The sequence below is a fragment of the Mchenga conophoros genome, linkage group LG13, assembly GCF_057382185.1.
Source record: "Mchenga conophoros isolate Kocher_MC1m ecotype Shallow Benthic linkage group LG13, M_conophoros_male_GT1.1, whole genome shotgun sequence".
NCBI classification, from domain to species: domain Eukaryota; kingdom Metazoa; phylum Chordata; class Actinopteri; order Cichliformes; family Cichlidae; genus Mchenga; species Mchenga conophoros.
Window position 1 is genome coordinate 9,502,744 of NC_140538.1, and position 18,686 is coordinate 9,521,429.

Genomic DNA, 18,686 nt, shown 5'->3' on the forward strand with positions numbered 1-18,686 from the left:
GTTATTGAGTTCTTCCATAGATTTCTATTAAGGATTATTACTCTGAGTCTCTGGTGCTTATTTCATGCAACTTTGGTCTAGAGCACATCATGGTTCAGGGGTATGTCCTTATCATTTGCAAAGGAAATAGGCCTGTATTTATTTTTTATTAGCATAACAACCAGAATTCAATATGTTATGCAAAAATGTCTGCATGTCTTGTTTTCCTTTTTAAAGTAACAGTTTACTTGTTTTTCCATTACCTTCTCCAGCCTTCCCCTGGTTTGGTATGGACATTGGTGGAACTTTGGTCAAGTTGGTGTACTTTGAGCCAGTCGATATAACTGCAGAGGAAGAACAGGAGGAAGTGGAAAACCTCAAGTCAATCCGCCGCTACCTCACCTCAAACGTTGCCTATGGTATGACTATTTACACATGCAGATTAGGGCTGCCACGATTTGTCGACTAGTCACGATTACGTCGACTATCAAAATCGTCGACGACTGATTTAATAGTCGACGCGTCGTTTGAAGCTTTGTAAGATCACAAAAGACGCAGGAATAAGTGGCAGGATTTAAGAGTGTAATAACGGACTGAAACAGAAGATGGCAGCATTGCATGTACAAGGATGTCAGCTACCGTTAAACCCCGAAGAAGAAGAAGCAGCTGTGTCCCAGAATTCATAGCGCGGCCCAGCGCAGTTTCCAACAATGGCGGCAGCTAGTTAGTTTTAATGTTACTCTTATTATTCTTTCTGGGTCACAAAATAAACGTTTAACATATTTTCAGGCGAGAATGTAGCTGTGTAAACCTCAAATATCTGCTCAGTTTATCAGGACACCACATATTTTCAAAAGCGCTCCAACGTTTTCGGAGACGTCTGTTACCCACTAGCTCGTTAGCGAGCCGGGGGCAAGGCTAACTAGAGCCGTGAGAACACCGGACTCCCCGCAAATCGTTTTCAAACCCACCGCCGTCTTTCACTACTCAGGTTAAATATATATGAGTCACTTAGATAACTTAAAATGTTATTGTTTGGCTTTTTTTTTAGTATTTTATTTGTTCCTGAGTAAATCAGTTTGTCTGAGATTAAAGTTCTAGTTTTTACACAGCTGAATAAACGTCAAGCAGACAACTGATTATCAGAAGTGTGAGATGCTCCAGAATATACTCCAGTGTCCTGTTATATTTTAGATAGCAAGGAGTTTATTAAACTTCACCAAAACAATCTGCAAATTTCATTAAAATTTAATAAACTATCTTGTCTTTATTTTTAGTTAGCACAGACCTTAAACACTTAAAGCTGTAAGCTAATGATAGTTATATAAGAGCAGATGCTGCTGGTGCAATAAGCTGTAGTTTTACGTCCAATGGATGATGATCTGATTAGTCGACTAATCGCAAAAATAATCGGTGACTAGTCGACTATCAAAATAATCGTTTGTGGCAGCCCTAATGCAGATGGATATAGGTATCTCTCACTGATATATTTTACAGTTTTACAATTTATGAGATGAATTTTGTTATCAGCTTCAAATTCAGCTTTTGGGTCACTTGAGTGTTCAAACGAAATTAAAAGCATAACACAAATCAGGAGGCAATGCCATATGGTAAAATTATTCTTTCCTTATTCAGGTAAAACAGGTGTCCGTGACGTTCACCTGGAGCTGAGGAATCTGACCATGTGCGGCAGGACAGGAAACCTGCACTTCATTCGCTTCCCAACACAGGCCATGCCCCGCTTTATTCAGATGGGACGGGATAAGAACTTCTCTAGCTTGCACACAACACTCTGTGCCACTGGAGGCGGGGCTTACAAGTTTGAGAATGAGTTCAGAATGGTGAGTGTGCAGTATATACAGAGATAACATCTCAGTATCAGTGGTACTGATTAAACATTGTAACATAATTACAGTGAATAGTTGATTAATCAAATACTTAGTTGATTGAAAATAGATATGTGGTGTAGTGGTTACCACATTCGCCTAACATGTTAAAGTTCCCCAGTGCAAGATTGGGAGGAGACACAAATCCTTCATGTTTGAAAATCTGTGTCAATTCAAATATGCAGATTAATTCACGGTGGTTAACCTTTGCAAATAACAGCAGATTTAGAGTTTTGTGCAGTGACTCTTTATACAGCCCACGACGTAACCAATGCAAGCAACCAGCACTATTGCAAGGATTCATACTTTGCGTGGTGCAATAAGTGTTAATTACATTTTGGTCATGTCCTAGTATTTTACAGTATTTGGGTTTTTTTTTAACCTCCTAGGACCTGGCGTCCACATATGTGGACGTCACGTTTTTGGTTGTCAAGACCAAAATACTAAATTTTGCTCTACAAGGGCCTGATATCCACTTACGAGGACATTATACTGCCACTGTTCTATCAAAATTTAAAACGAATGCCCTCTTATGTGGATCTCATTTTTCTTAGAAACAAAAATCAGGTTAAAAAGAAAAAATCAGGTAATTCTTTGTTTTTACATTCATCAGGTCCCAATCAGCCCAAATAGCAAAGAGAAATTGAAAATGCATGCCATTTTTCTACATCTTTGTCCATTCTGATAGTTTCAGCAGTCTCTCTCCAGGAGTTTGCTGGTAGTTGTGACTACTTTTATTGAGGTTTTGATTATTTCTTATATTGAGGTGACTTTTAGTCTCTCACTGATCCATTCAAAAGTTGCAGTGAAAAAGTAGCTGGAAATACACAGGAGTAACCACCTGTACAGAACAAGCAAAGGGAATTTACATTTCTAGGGAGGTCAATATCAGTTTGTGGCATATAGGGTTTCAGAAGGGGCCTTTTTTTTTTTTTGTCTTTGGTGCCCATTTTTGATATGTTAATTCAAACTCTAGATAAACAATCAAGAAAATGGTTAATAGATGAATAAATGGGACAAAAAGTGCAAAAAATCTAGGTCATTTGTTTACAGAATCGTGTTTCAATGTAATTTCATCAGAAATTCTTGCCTTCCCTCACAGTACCTTTTTACCTAGGTTCATTGACCATGTCTGCACTTCAGCAGGATCAGTGAAATCTCTGACACTGCACAAACTGTGCTAAATGTCATCAATTCAACCCCAATGTGTTTTAAAATATTTTAATGTCTCACGTCTACACTCATGTTTTTTTTCTTTATCTCTAAAAGTCATAGTCCATAGTTCTTGGGCTCTACTATTTTCTACAAGCAACCAGTTTTCTTCTTAATTTTTACGCCGTTACCATCATGCCAATTTACAGTAATCCACATTGTATACTTTTATAGGAATGTTGATAGTCTAGTCTGCATTTGGATAAGGAACTTTTTAATTTTTAAAGACCATTTTCAGTGAGGTTTTGAAAGTCATTTTAATACTATACAACTGACAAATCAAGGGTTTCAAGGAATGTTTTACTTTAAATAATCAGGAACAATTTAGCAGATAAAGTAGTGCCTTATCAATGTTTTAAACCTCCTACATTTGTGAGCAGATGGCTGACCTGGAGCTGCTTAAGCTGGACGAGCTAGACTGCTTGATTCGTGGTCTGCTGTTTGTCGATCGGGTAGGCTTCAACGGACACCCTGAGTGCTACTACTTCCAGAACCCATCAGACACCCAGAGCTGTGTGAAGAAGCCCTGCACTTTGGACAACCCCTTTCCTATGTTGCTGGTCAACATTGGCTCAGGAGTCTCCATACTGGCTGTGTACTCAGAGAACAACTACAAACGGGTGACTGGTACCAGGTGAGGAGAATGGGAACCTCTTTAATGGTGCACACAGAATATTTATAAGCAGAGTGGAAGAATATAATAATAAGAATATAATTTTTGAAAATTCAAATTAGATAAGTTTTAAGATAATTAAAAAAAACTGATCAAGAGATTAATGATGCAGTGTGGCTACTGTCACAAGCAAGTGATGGTGTGTAGAACAGTCCATGTCAGTAGAAGACAATACCAATAAGTTATTAACAGAAGTATTAATTAAGTACAGAGAAACTATATTGGAGTTCAGCTCCAATAATAATTTAAGAAAAGTAAAAAATTATATATATAGATAAACTATAACTAAACTATAAACTATAGACAAGTGTTTATTTTTATTTTTCACTCAATAATAGAATATACACATTATTCTTCACATTAACAAACTTGTTAAAAAAATGTTTCTATAACCCGGCTGTGAAATAAACTCATTGTTTGAAGCAAAATTTATGGAAGAAAAAGTGCCAGTGATAGAAAATAGGTGCTGTTTCAACCAAGTGATTTCCAACCTAATAAACAACAGAAGGATTACAGCTGTTTGTTGTTGTGGTGAACTCCTCTTAAGCCCTACATCCGTGTTCTTTGAACATGAAGTTCTGCATGAGAAGTATTTTTCAAGAGTATGTGCAAAAGGTGAAGGTGGCACTTTTATGGCTTTAGTAGATCTGGCAGATATGCCAGACTCAGTTGCTTTAGTTGCGACAGTCATATTCATTATCACCTTGTGTACCTTAGTACTTACAAAGTTGTAGAACTAGATATGATCATAGAATGAACTGTAAATATTTGTAAGAAATTGAAGTTACTTCTACCCATTATGAGTTGTACAAAGAGTTTTTCCTTTGATGATATTAGGATTTACTCAGCCTCCTGAGTATTCTGTAATACAGTGAAATCATATTTGACCTTATAAACAAATTTTTTCAACTATGGCCAGTCGCTGTTGTCGCAGTGTACCTCTGGTCATTCTTTACTTCCTTGTTCTGTAAATGGCAAGTGTGTCTTATTGCAGCTACTCACCGTGACATCAGTGTTTATGTGTGCATGTACAGCCTCCATCTGAATCTATTGCACTGTTCCAGGAAGAGAAACATGATCAAACAGAACTCACTTGTTGTGGGTGTGAGTAGTGTGGGCTAGTTGAGGCACAAAGGCTTTATACATTAATGTTGTATAAAGTATTTTATTTCAAAACAGCTGTCTCATGTTGGCTCTGTTTCTCCTCACTTATTCTGGCACCAACTAGGTGTTTATTTTGTAGCATATTTTAATCGAATGTATTTATATAGCCAGTTTAAAAATATTCTCTAGCATATGCAAAGATACAAAGAAAAATAAAATGAATAATATGGAGTTTAAATAAAGACATAAAAGTATAAAAACATAGTAAACTAAATCTTGAATACTAAAATGACAAGTCACCCAAAAGCCATAAAAACCATAGATGTGTTAAGATTTGTATTATGAGCTTTATTTTACAGTTGAAGCATAATGTGTGAGACATTTTGTTGGCCTAGGACTTAACATTTGTTCCAAGGTTGGAGTTGATATGGACATTTTTTGTGTACTGTCAGTGTTAAAGTGTTCACACCGTTTCAATTGCTTCATTAAACTTCAGTAGCATTTTTCTCCCTTCTTTTTCTTTGATCTATAATTTATGTTGTTTACACCCTTCAGTCTGGGAGGTGGTACATTCCTGGGGCTTTGCTGTCTGCTCACTGGCTGCGAGACGTTTGAGGAGGCTTTGGAAATGGCTAGCAAAGGTGACTCTACAAATGTGGACAAACTGGTGAAAGATATCTATGGGGGAGACTACGAGCGATTTGGTCTACAGGGCTCTGCTGTAGCATCCAGGTAACATCTCTTTTTTTTCTTTCTATATTTAAAGCTTCTTGTTTTTGTTTTTTAGCGGTACAATGAAATACAGACTGATCCCAGGAGTGTTTGTATGCATACTATAAAATAGACAATAAATAGAACAGTGTGATGCAATGAACAGAGCTGTGTTTGGTTTGTATTACTGAACTTTGACCAGGATGCACATCTTGTATTTGTCTGGTTGTCCGGTGTCTTCGCTTCTGACATGATAATGAAAACCAGTGAATTCATGTGAAACTGAACATTTTAGTTAAGTGCATTTCATGATTTAGTAGCTTGGAGAACCAGCTTTAGAAGCACTAACTTGAAGTAAGCATTATCTCTGACTATCTGCTTGACATTAAGAGGCCTGTCCCACCAAGTCTGGACTTTGACTGGGCCGTTGCAACAGCTTGATTGTTTTATTTCTCAGGTGTTCTGTTTGCTTGGGATCATTGTCCAGTTGCATGTCCAAATTGGGGCCACGTTTTAAATGTTAGACGGATGTCCTCACATTTGACCTACTTGTTCAGTCTTTTTCTTATTGTAGTGAATTTTAACATGCTAACTGAGGCCTGTAAAATCTGAGATGTAGCTCTTAGGTTTCTAGCATGTCCACTCCTAGGAATATTGTGGCAGTGTGTTAAAACTAACTTGAACACTCCAGAACAGCAAACTGGCAAACCATCTGCTTTTATATAGGTGATCACAGCTGCAGATGATTTATAAAAAATTAATCTGTTGCATTTGATTAGGAGAGTCTGTCTGCTCTTTATTTCTGTGGAAGCAATAAGAGTGTACTGTAGTTTTCACAATGTTATGCTGTTTCACATGACACTGTTTATGTAACACTTGTAATTTTTGTAGATGTCACAGGAGATGTTATAGGAGCTTATTTCAGCTGGCTGCACTGCATCTGTGGTGGACTGCATTGTTTACTGTTAAAATACTATTTGGTTATTGTAACTAGGGCTGTGCGATATGACCAAAATCTCATATCCCAATATAAGACATCTATCGTCCGATAACGATATAAATCACAAAAATTCAAAATTTTCTGAAAATTCTGTGAATCTCGGGCAGCTCGACTTGCGTGAAGTGTTTCAAGCTGGGCGTTGTGTACCTGGAGTCGAATGTTTTAACCGATGCATGATACTATACATTTTTAGACATAAGTTGTAACGGCTGCGGTTTTCTTTGTGAGTATTTATTACACGGCGTGCTGCGGGGAAAAGCCTGTTCTAACGTTTGAGTCAAAGGTTTATTTTTTAGCACCTGACGGCTCTTTTTTGCTTCTCATCCGTAAATACTCTGCATACTCTTTCACGTGATTTAGTTTATTTTGAAAAGTCTCAACAGGATCTTGAGCTTTATTGTGAAAGGTTTATGTGGAAAATAAATAAGCAGACATGGAGGGTTTTACCATCGTCGTTGTTAACGACAACGCATAAAAAACAGGCACTTGTCCATCGGTAGCGTGGTTATATTAAATATAGGAGAAAGAGAGAACTTTAAGAAATTAATATAGCCACTACAGTGACAAAACGATGAAAAAATATTGCCGTAAACAGTTTATTTTGCGACACCACAAAACAAACGATAGCAATGTTTTTATATCGTCATCCGATATATATCGTTATATTGAGCAGCCCTAATTTTAACTATAAAAGATTAATAAAATGGGGAAAAAACACGTTGTAGATGCAGATACAACACTAGAGTAAATCTTAATCTGTGTCTCTGATTAAAAGCTGGAAAACCTAAACTGATATTTACTCACTAAAATGCACACCTGATTAATCAATAATCTAATTGTGTAAAGTGGATGAAATTGCCTTGGAACTTGATGAGTGAGCTAAAAGCTCTGATTTATGTGCTCACATAAATTGCTCATTTAGCACAATGAGATAAGAGGATAAATTATCCAAAATTGTGTGGACATTGTTTAATTGCAAAAAAAAGCAAAAACATACCAATAAATGAACAGTTAGTTATAAATATTTTACACAGAGACACACTGTGCTCATGTTAAACTGAATTTACCATGTATACAGTAAACCTGCAGCTCTGGGTCCAAAGTTGATCCATAAAGCATTGTAAAAACACATGTAACACCCAGTGACAGTTGCTTCAAAAGGTTTTTAAATAATTTATGGGTTCACTTTTTTTTTTGTTTCCGTTTTTTGTTTGTTTGGTTTTTTTAATGTGAAGAGTTAATCAGACTTTGAGGAAAATGTCTTTTACATGTTGGGTTTTTTTATGGTCTCTTTTATAGTTTTGGTCACATGATGAGCAAAGAGAAGCGAGACAGCATCAGTAAGGAAGACCTGGCCAGAGCCACTCTGGTCACCATCACTAATAACATAGGATCCATAGCACGCATGTGTGCAGTCAACGAGGTACACACACACACACACACACACATGCTGAATCAGTCAACTATACCCAGCTAATCATAATAGCCATATAAAGGTTATGTAATACAGATACTTGCATGAGTTTATCTACTGTTTCATAAACCTCTAAGATAGTTTCTTTGAGTTCTTAGAAACAGACACCCAGACCAGAATTTAGTCATTGCATCACCCATCGACACTCCTACACCTAAACTACTCTTTACTGGCTACTCAGGATTACCAAAAACATAAAATCAACTAATTGTTCTTTACAAACACATTCAAAAGTTACATCTTATGGCTTGCTATAGCTATTTAACAATAGAAAAGAAAAGTTCTTTGTTGTTGTGTGTGTCCGTGGTGGTGGGTATGGAAGCCCGTTTCCGCCACTAAAAAAAAAAAAAAGGATCCATAACTCAAAATTTCGAGTTATTTTCTCGAAATTTCGAGTTATTTTCTCGAAATTTCGACATATTAACTCAAAATTTTGAGAAAAGCAACTCGAAATTTCGAGTTAGCGCTGCCAATCAGTAATCTACGTGAATGACGTCATTTCCATGTTACCCGGAAGCTGAAGCCCTCAGCTACAAATGCTACTGCTAAGCTACCGGTATTACATCCAGTCGTGAATGCACAGATTGCTGAGTGTTTTCAGCCTGGCTTCACAAATGATGAAATCCCTGTGTTATTAGCTGAATCACATGGTGTTACTATCAGCAAACATACTTTAATTTGTTGGGATCCGTTTTTGAGTGCGCGGTACTGCGCCATATGCTTCCGGGTAACAAGAAAGCGACCTCATTCACGTATATTTTTGATTGGCAGAGCTAACTCGAAATTTTGAGAAAATAACTCGAAATTTTGAGAAAATAACTCGAAATTTTGAGAAAATAACTCGAAATTTTGAGAAAATAACTCGAAATTTCGAGAAAATAACTCGAAATTTCGAGTTATGGATACTAGCTTTTTTTGTTTTTTAGTGGCGGAAACGGGCTTCCATAGGTGGGGGGTGGAGCTTTTTTTTTTTTGTTTAGTTTTTTTGTTTTTGTATTTTTAGAAGTCCAAATATATATTCCTTAATTTTAAGTTTTGGTTTTTTTTTTTGGTAAGGTTGCTGGATTTGTTTATATTTTAAATCATGCTTATGTTTTGGGGGGTTTTTTGCTGGCAAAAACAAAATCACCAGATTTCACACTTATGTTGTAATATTTTGTAAATAGCCAGCTGTAAGCTATAAAACAATTCTGGGATTGGGGTTACTCGTACTATGTGACAACAATTTATTAGTTTTAATAGGCAACTGTAAAATTAATTTAAAAACCAAAACCATAGCAGCTAAAGCTGAAGTAAAGGATCAGTCTGGAGTATTTCTACATGCTGTGAGCTTCTTTACAGTGTTGCCTTGTGGCATGGCGATCAAGCAGCATTGTACAGGGCTATCACTGCATGCAGAGCTGCAGCGAAGAAAAACGTGCATATATAGGGTTATGGAGGGTTTCTTTTAAATGACTTCTGAAAGCCTTAGTAATAAAATTAAGACCCGCATTTTATCATAAACAAAAATCTTGATAACTGGATTTTAGTCCTGTATTTGACCATTATATTGGCAAAGAATTGTGCTGTTTAAGCTACATCGACAAACACAAAGTTACCCTGCTAAATTTTCAGGAGGAATTGCATACTTGCATACACCACAGCAGGATGTTTTTCAAGATTTTTGTGTCTTTGGTATTCTACCAGATTTCATCAGTGTTTGTTTATTGGTTCTCTAGCACCACCATGTGGTGGTGCTAGAGAACCTTTATTTTATTTATATTTTCTTTATTACTATATTTGCAGATTATATGCCTTTTATTATAGTCAGTTTTTAATCAAATTTGCATGGCATGGATTAACTGTCAATGTCATAAGAAACATTTACCTTTAAAATATTTTATTTCACCAAATGAAAGACCTGGGATTTAGTATCACTTTGGTGACCGTGTCCAGGGACAGAGCGGAGAAAAATAAGAACTCTGCAGTTCATTATTCCTTGTTAGGTTATATGTAAGAATTTTAGTGTCACACTAATAAAGGATTTTCAAAGCCTATAAAAATATTAGATCTAAAAATTAAGTATATTGGCTGAACTCTTGATAAAGAGAACATAACCTAACATTTTTTATGTGTAGCTATTTATGAGTCATTACTAAGATGACAGGAGCGTTTAGAAATGACCTTTCTTCATTATCAGAACAATTTGTGAATTACTTGTTTAAACTCTTGTTTGTTGGGTCTCAGTTTCTCTAAAATTATTTTTTTCTTCTTTTTCTCATAAGAAAATTGAGCGTGTGGTGTTTGTTGGGAACTTCCTCCGTATCAACACAGTGTCCACCAAGCTGCTAGCTTATGCCATGGACTACTGGTCCAAAGGCCAACTAAGAGCTCTCTTCCTTGAACACGAGGTGAGCAAACGGCTGTCCTTTTATTAAATTAAAGCGATTGCTTAATGTGTTTATAATAATTATAATCATTATATTTACCCTCAGAAACAAACCACTGGTTGGTTACATGATAAAAGCCTATAAGATATATTTATGTGCTTGTCTTTTTGCTCCAGGGTTACTTTGGAGCTGTGGGAGCACTGATGGAGCTGCTCAAGACAACAGAGGACCCCTGAAGGAAATTCTGTCAGGACAACATCAACTCTTGACAAGACGATGTCACCTGCCCTTGAAGGCCGTGATGTCTTAATGCTGTGACATCATCAACTTTTGAAGCTGCTGAAAGGTCCCATTCGTCGAGGCCACAAAAGGAACACTAAGAGAGAACACAGAAACTGATAAAAGCCATTTTTAATAATTTAACACCTGTAAATAACAATGACCTCTAATATTCATCTCTTAAATTTCCCATCATCCCCCTATCATAGACGTTTAATATTGTAATCTTTTATTTATGGTTTCCGTTAATGGGGTCTGCTGATTCGTGTAATCAGCCCTATGTCAGGAAGCAGAGACAAAAAGTATTTTGGTGTATTTTGTTATTGTGTTTGTGTGAATAGCTACTGTAGCATTACATCCTGGGGACAGTAGTGCGCCGGGAAACAATTTGTGCAACAGTTCTTTAAAATGGGATACCTTTGCAGAAGAGTTAACTGCTGAATGAGGGATTTGTACCACCAGCAACTCAAGGAAACATCACCTTTGGGCAGCTGTGGTTGCCGGTTTGTTGCACAAAAAGTAGCCCATTGCTCTACTGTTTCTGCAGAGTGCACTGAAGCCAAAACCTGTTGAGATTCATACTTTACCTGCCTCCTTCAGCTCCAATGGGAAGCAAAAAAACAAACAAACAAAAAACGGTCTTTATTTTGCTCTACTGCATATGGCCTTTGCTTTTTGTTTGTCTCTCCTTTGTCTGCCTATATGTAAGCAAAACTAGCACCACCAGATTGCCATGCATGCATACTCAACCTGCTGAGTTTAGTGTTAGGTGATGGGACCAAGACGTTGTCTTCCAACAGATTGCAGTGCATCATTGATTTCTGTTCTGTTCTGTTCTGATTGGCATCGCCAGAACTACTGTTGAAAACCCAGTCTAACTCGGCTGCTTGTGTTTGTGATGTATGAAATACTTGATCTGATCTTTATATTTATTTCTGTTTTTCTTTAACTTCCCTGTTTTCTGTCAGTGTCAGGAAGATGGAAGCTTCATTCATCCTTTTCTGGCTTTTCTGCCACGCTGATGCCTTGTTTGGGGATTTGTAGTGTGAGTTTAATAAATGTTCAGACTCAGAATCCCAACATAAAAAATAGTTAGCTGATGATGCAAAGGTAAAGTGTCAGTTTGGGGACAACATGTTAGACTGTTTACCATTCTGGTGCCGACACTGTTGGTAGCTGTTTTAGGTTTGGACCATTAATTGTATTTTCCCCCAAACCCCAATTACTCATCTCTAAAAACAAGCACTTACAGAATTTTAAGAGTTGCCCAACATTCCCAAGAATTTTAAACAGGTACTTTATGCTTGCTGTGAAACAACCATAAAAACCTGGAAAATATCCAAATCCAAATTGTCTAAATTGAAATAATTGGTGAGTATTAGCCACAATTATGTGGTAGACTTTAAACAGAGAATGGGCTTCATATGCTATTGCTGCCTGTTTGCACTGATCTAAGTCTATATTGACACTAGAACTATAAACAAGTCTATTTTTAACACTTAGGGTAATACCCATAGGATCAGAGACTCAGACCCTTTGAACCGAGAGCCAGTCCAGATTTCTGCACTGAGGTAACCGGGGCTGAAATAACACACTTGTATATTTATCATATACTTGAAAATGGCACATAGAGCTTTAATATGTAATAATTTAGCATTGCCATTTTTTTAAAGGAAACATAGCGTGATCTGCGATTATTTGAGAATGCTGAAACTTAGTTAACATGAGCGCATGTTTGCATGGACACAGGAAAGGTTTGTGTTATTTACTAAGCTTAGAAACAACAGTTGTAGGGAGTCCCACTACTAGTAAGTTTTCCATTTGCTATAAGAATTGTATAGTGTTTTTCGAGAAACAGACCACAAGTGTATTACGCTGTTATGTCCCACCCATCTTCACTTCCTAGCCTGAACCTTTCCAGCCTTTCTTTTTATCATAAAAGCAGCTGAGCTATAAAGCTGAGCAAAGCAGGAAATACTGTCCACTGTTTTATATTAGGCGTAACTGTCTACCTGCCTTTACTCTCCCGAATAGGAACTATGTGCTTTACGCAATCTCGAGTTAGTCGTCGCTTAATTCGCCTTCAATCATTAGACTTTTTATCAACACTCACACCTCCAGCTGTGTTCAGTATTGCGGATTTTTGTGAAAATCTTACCTACAGTACCTGAATAACACAGATATAAACTTAAAATTACAAGGGTAAAATCCTAAGGATCTAGCTTAATGTAGCCTACTAAAGTATTCTGAACATTTTATTGACAAATATTGTCCCCACTTCACCATCTAACACAGCGGTCCCCAACCTTTTTTGCGCCACGGACCGGTTTATGCCCGACAATATTTTCATGGACCGGCCTTTAAGGTGTCGCGGATAAATACAACAAAATAAAACCAGTACCGGTACCGAAAAAAAGAAAATTTATTCATAACGCGTGAAAAGACCCAGGAAAACCAAGTAAACGATAACAAAATAACGCTGAAAACCGATAAAACCCCTGAAAACGATACATTTCACACCTGAGCCTCAACTCTCGCGGCCCGGTACCAAACGACTCACAGACCGGTCCGAGGCCCGGGGGTTGGGGACGCTGATCTAACATACACACTGACTACACTTTGACCCTGACCCTTAAGCTGCTTTGCTGATCTGTTTGTGTTTAACACATAGGAGGGTAGGATCATAGACCACTTTTTGTGAAACGTTTATTTTAAACTGACACCCATAGTGCAATAACATCTAAAAAGATTTTCTTGTGAATTGAAAATGCATCATTGTTTCCCATTTGGTGATTGAACAGAATCAAAATAGATAATTATACTTTTTTTGTGACAAATGGTTTGGGTTATCTGTCTCATTGTAGTCCAGCCAGTGTGATTCATACTAAAAGTTTGTATTCAATTTCTGCTGAAAGGTTAACAGGCTTTATAAGCTTTGTAATGGCTTGAACAATGTAAATGCCGTCACTTATGCAAGTGTTTTGAGTAACAGTGTAGTGAAATAATGGAGGCATAATATTGTGAAGAGAGGTTTTGCAATTGCTTCCTCAAAAATGATCAAGGTTTCCTGATGTTTTCTTTTAGCTGTGATGACACTGCAAACTGTGACACAAGCTATGCTTTCTTCTCTGTGTGTTTTTCTTTTTCTGTTTTCCCCCCTTTGCCTTGTACCAACTGATGTTTGGATGTTAATTAGTGACCTCAATCTGTCAGGTGCCACTCTGCTTTAAAATCAGGCTGGAGTTTGATAACTTGTGCCACCACTTCATTTAATCTAAAAAACCAAATCATTTGCCTTTTAACATGTGTTAGCCTGGTTGCACCGTGTTTGTGTCCTTCAGTTCCCTGCTACTTCACCTCATTTTTACAAGTTTTAAGTTTTACTCTTGCTTTTTTTTTCTCCTTTTCATTTGTACTGTAACAGAAGATTCATTGCAGTTAATACCCATTCAGAGTCTGAATATCAAAGTGTCCACCTGCAGTCCCAAGTGGATCTTGGTACATAAACAACATTAACCTTCAGTGCTAGCTTTGGTTTCCTTTGTTTTTTATTTTATTTTGGTAGAGGTTGTGACTGTCTTTTGTTTTTAATCCTTATTTTTTGTGGCCAGTAAGAAGTGATAATGTGAGTTGGCATCTTTTTGTGTGTGTGTGATTTCAAAATGTCTAAAATGCCTGTTTTGTTTTTTTTGTTTTTGTTTTGTTTTTTGTTTTGTTCTCTATTGATGTTTCCATTGATTTCAGTTGGCACAACAGACCAGTGTAATTGCTTCCAGCCGTCATAATCTGTCAATGTGCAGAAATCTGTGGGAAAGCGTTGAAAGTTTTACTTTTTGAACACATATCACCACTGTCTGCAGAACATTGTTTCGCAGCACAGGGGAACATCTTTTTATGGAAACCAGTGGTTGTATCTTTTTACTTGGTGTTAGGGGAAGCATTTTGAGATGATACATAATCACTGTAGAACATAAATGATATGTTGTTAATTTTACTGTTTACCCCTATATCCCCACTAACAATTGCAAGCTATTACATAATTTTCATACTCCAGAAATTTGAAGCTGGTGTTATAGACTGTTGTGGGAATATGGGATTATATTGAGTTTAGATACGTTTAGTATTGTTGAAACTAACTAGTGTACTTCCATACTGTTGTAGCTTCACTGTTTCTAATGAGAACACTTGCTGGGTTTTAAATTCTTCAGATAAAATGTTTATGGAACTGCATCATGCTGTAGATAAAATGTGAAACAAGAATTAAGTCCTTTTAAGGAAATGAACTACTAAGTGGTGGGTTTTTCTGTTATCATAAGTGATCAGTGTGGGTCTCTGTCTGCTTTCACAGCAGTCTGAATTTAGAGTTTGCTGTTTGAACATCACTAACACTTTTTTGGTGTTTTATTTCCCATAGGAAGGGACCATCTGTATTCAGACCAGTATGTATTTCTATGTACTGTACAGAGTCTTGGCCTACAGCAGGAGTCCCCAATCTCAGTCTATGAGGGCCGGTGTCCCTGCAGGTTTTAGATCTCACCCTGGGTCAACACACCTGAATCACATGATTAGTTCATTACCAGGCCTCTGGAGAACTGAAGACATGTTGAGAAAGTAATTTATCCATGTAAATCAGCTGTGATGGATCAAGGACACATCTAAAACCTGCAGGGACACTGGCCCTCGAGGACTGGGATTGGGGACCCCTGGCTTACAGTATCCACTGAACTGCAAATCTTATGTAATCATAGTGAAATCTAACCAACAAGCTATGCAGTATCTCGTCTGTTGATATCTTTATCCCCACGTCTCTTCTTCAATACCTACCAGAGTTGATTTGACTTGATGTTACTCTAAAAGATATGCAACCCTGTTAGCTTTTCCTTCTGAGAAATCCTGTTTGAATCTTGACAGAGAGTGAGTTTCTCCTCCTGAAGTTTCTGTCCTGCTAATTTAGTTAACACTAATCAAGGTGGATGCTCGTAATCAGGATGTTTCAGACCCAATTATGCAGCAGAAGAAGCTCTTTTTCTTTTCTTTTTTTTCCAGATGTGTGTGACAGTTATTTTTGAATGGTGCCAGGTGTTCTTCTAATCCAGTCTATCATGTTGGATGGATGTTTGAGGGGGAAAAGTATTTTAAATGTCCTGGAGCTCTGTAGTGTTAGTGAAACCTAATATTAAATACAAGCCACTGTGATGACATGTTCCTCTGACCTTTTGCTTGTCTAATATCTTTCACACCATTTTCCTAACATTTCCTCAGAGGTTGTTAATCTGGTCGAACATCCTGGTACGAGAAGACATCCAGCCTTTTAACTGTTTTCTGGAATGCTTGACTGGCGGGGCAGATATTGTGTATTTGATTGTACAGAGATTTTGTAAATATTAATATGATATATTCTACACCAGCAATCTGTCCGTTGATAAAGTTGTTTTAACTGTTCAGAGCCAGGTTTCCCAAGCACGACTCACAATCCCAATGCAGACAGAAAATGCATCATGACAAGACAGAGTTATTACCTTTGCTAATAATTCTATTGGGGCTGTAATTTAAAACTGTTGGCTAATTGTGCTGTGACTGATTAGATTAACTAGATACTAAGTTTTGTGACATTAACATGTAATTGTGTTAAATTTGCTAATTGGATATAGAATTAATATATATATATACATTTTACATTTATTACCACTTGTTTGTATACATTTCCCCATTGAATTCAAATCCATTTTACTTCTTTACCAAGGTTATTTCTTAATCTAAGTTCAACTTAACATTAGGTGGCGATGAAAGATGTAGTTGTTGAATCAAAGCTTGTTTGGATGCTCTTTGGTGGCCTCAGTGGGGGGGGGTTGCCTGTTTTCTGTCTGCTGGATTTCAGTGCTGGTTGTTCACCTTGGCTCGCCTGCATTTGGGAAGTTTTGGGAATCCCAGTGCTGGTTGTCAGCGTCAGTTCTGCTGCTGCTTTTAACTCTGATTTGGGGGGGAAATGGTTTTTAAAAAGTCAGTTTAAAAAAATGGCTCCCTGCCTTGTGCAATGTGTATGTACTGAAGTGAAGAGATTTTTTTTTTTCTAAAGAGAAATAAAACTAAAACTGGATGAGATTTTTTCTGGATATTTCTTTATTGACCTCGAATGAAAGGTACACTGCAATCTATACAGAAAAAAGATGAAAAGCATGAAGTAGTTAGGAAAAAAACGCTAATAAACTATAGCTAGTTTAAAGGTGAAAGCTACAATTAGAGTCCGTAACTATTTATTTATTTGTTATTTTTTATTTAAAAAAAAAAAAATTTTTTTCAAGCTGACTGGATGAGATCTCATCCCGTGGGGTCAAAATGATCATGAGAACGGTGAGCAAAGATCCCAGAACCACACGGGGGGACCTGGTGAATGACCTGCAGAGAGCTGGGACCAAAGTAACAAAGGTCACCATCAGTAACACACTACAACGGCAGGGAATCAAATCCCGCAGTGCCAGACGTGTTCCGCTGCTGAAGCCAGTGCATGTCCAGGCCCGTCTGAAGTTTGCCAGAGAGCACATGGATGATACAACAGAGGATTGGGAGAATGTCATGTGGTCAGATGAAACCAAAGTAGAACTTTTTGGTATAAACTCAACTCGTCGTGTTTGGAGGAAGAAGAATACTGAGTTGCATCCCAAGAACACCATACCTACTGTGAAGCATGGGGGTGGAAACATCATGCTATGGGGCTGTTTTTCTGCCAAGGGGACAGGACGACTGATCCGTGTTAAGGACAGAATGAATTGGGCCATGTATCGTGAGATTTTGAGCCAAAACCCCCTTCCATCAGTGAGAACTTTGAAGATGAAACGAGGCTGGGTCTTCCAACATGACAATGATCCAAAACACACCGCCCGGGCAACGAAGGAGTGGCTCCGTAAGAAGCATTTGAAAGTCCTGGAGTGGCCTAGCCAGTCTCCAGACCTCAACCCCATAGAAAATCTGTGGCGGGAGTTGAAAGTCCGTGTTGCTCGGCGACAGCCCCAAAACATCACTGCTCTCGAGAAGATCTGCATGGAGGAATGGGCCAAAATACCAGCTACTGTGTGTGCAAACCTGGTAAAGACCTATAGTAAACGTTTGACCTCTGTTATTGCCAACAAAGGTTATGTTACAAAGTATTGAGTTGTATTTTTGTTATTGACCAAATACTTATTTTCCACCCTGATTTATGAATAAATTCTTTACAAATCCTACCATGTGGATTCATGGATTTTTTTTTTCACATTCTGTCTCTCACAGTTGAAGTGTACCTCTGGTGCAAATTACTGACCTCTGTCATCATTTTAGGTGGGGGAACTTGCACAATCGGTGGCTGACTAAATACTTTTTTGCCCCACTGTACATAAAATGAGATGCTGAGCTTCTTTAGAATAAAATCTGCAAAAATACTGCACTTTGCCAGAGGGGGTGCTGCAGATTCATACAGGTTAATGAGTTTCTGAACATAAATTTCTGAACATATTTCTGAACATAAAACATATATAAATAGATACAGATCTGTATGCACTGGGACTGAATATTAAAGTGGGCGTCCAGTGTATCTCCACTAAAATATTTCGGCAGGCATTCATTGGTAAGTCAGGGCGAAAATTGGCAAAACAATCCACCTCTGGGAGAAAACATTTTAAAATCAATTGCAAGACAGATTTGAAAAAACAAATTTTGAACATTTTTAAATATGGCACTGCAAAAAAGTGAAAATAAAAAAATACATATATTTTTTCATTATTATAAAAACCCAGCGGTATATTAGCTGGCAGATATTATTACAATTGTTTGCCGACCACTATCGGCAAACAATTGTAATTTACGTGCCAATAAATACAAATTTTACAAGTAAAAAGTCGGTGGAAGAAACGCCTTTCGGCCATGTTAAAAGAGTTGACTTTGCATACACAAAACATAGATCTGAGCAGAGTTGGGTAACGAGAAAAAGACTCATTTACGTGTTGTTGTGACATTAAAAAACGTT

At 37.4% G+C, this 18,686-nt stretch overlaps 1 protein-coding gene across 2 annotated transcripts in view; it reads left to right on the forward strand.

Moving 5' to 3' along the window:
- pank1a (pantothenate kinase 1a) overlaps window positions 1–16,789 on the forward strand; it is a 32,613-nt gene extending 15,824 nt beyond the window's left edge. For both annotated transcript variants that reach the window (XM_085296310.1, XM_085296311.1), the window contains exons 2-8: window positions 252–398; window positions 1,615–1,820; window positions 3,458–3,711; window positions 5,410–5,586; window positions 7,865–7,988; window positions 10,304–10,429; window positions 10,585–16,789. In XM_085296310.1, the coding sequence (XP_085152436.1) occupies window positions 252–398; window positions 1,615–1,820; window positions 3,458–3,711; window positions 5,410–5,586; window positions 7,865–7,988; window positions 10,304–10,429; window positions 10,585–10,644 (1,094 nt within the window). In that variant the 3' untranslated portion in view covers window positions 10,645–16,789. The remainder of the gene's footprint in view (window positions 1–251; window positions 399–1,614; window positions 1,821–3,457; window positions 3,712–5,409; window positions 5,587–7,864; window positions 7,989–10,303; window positions 10,430–10,584) is intronic.
- Window positions 16,790–18,686: the final 1,897 nt, after the last annotated feature.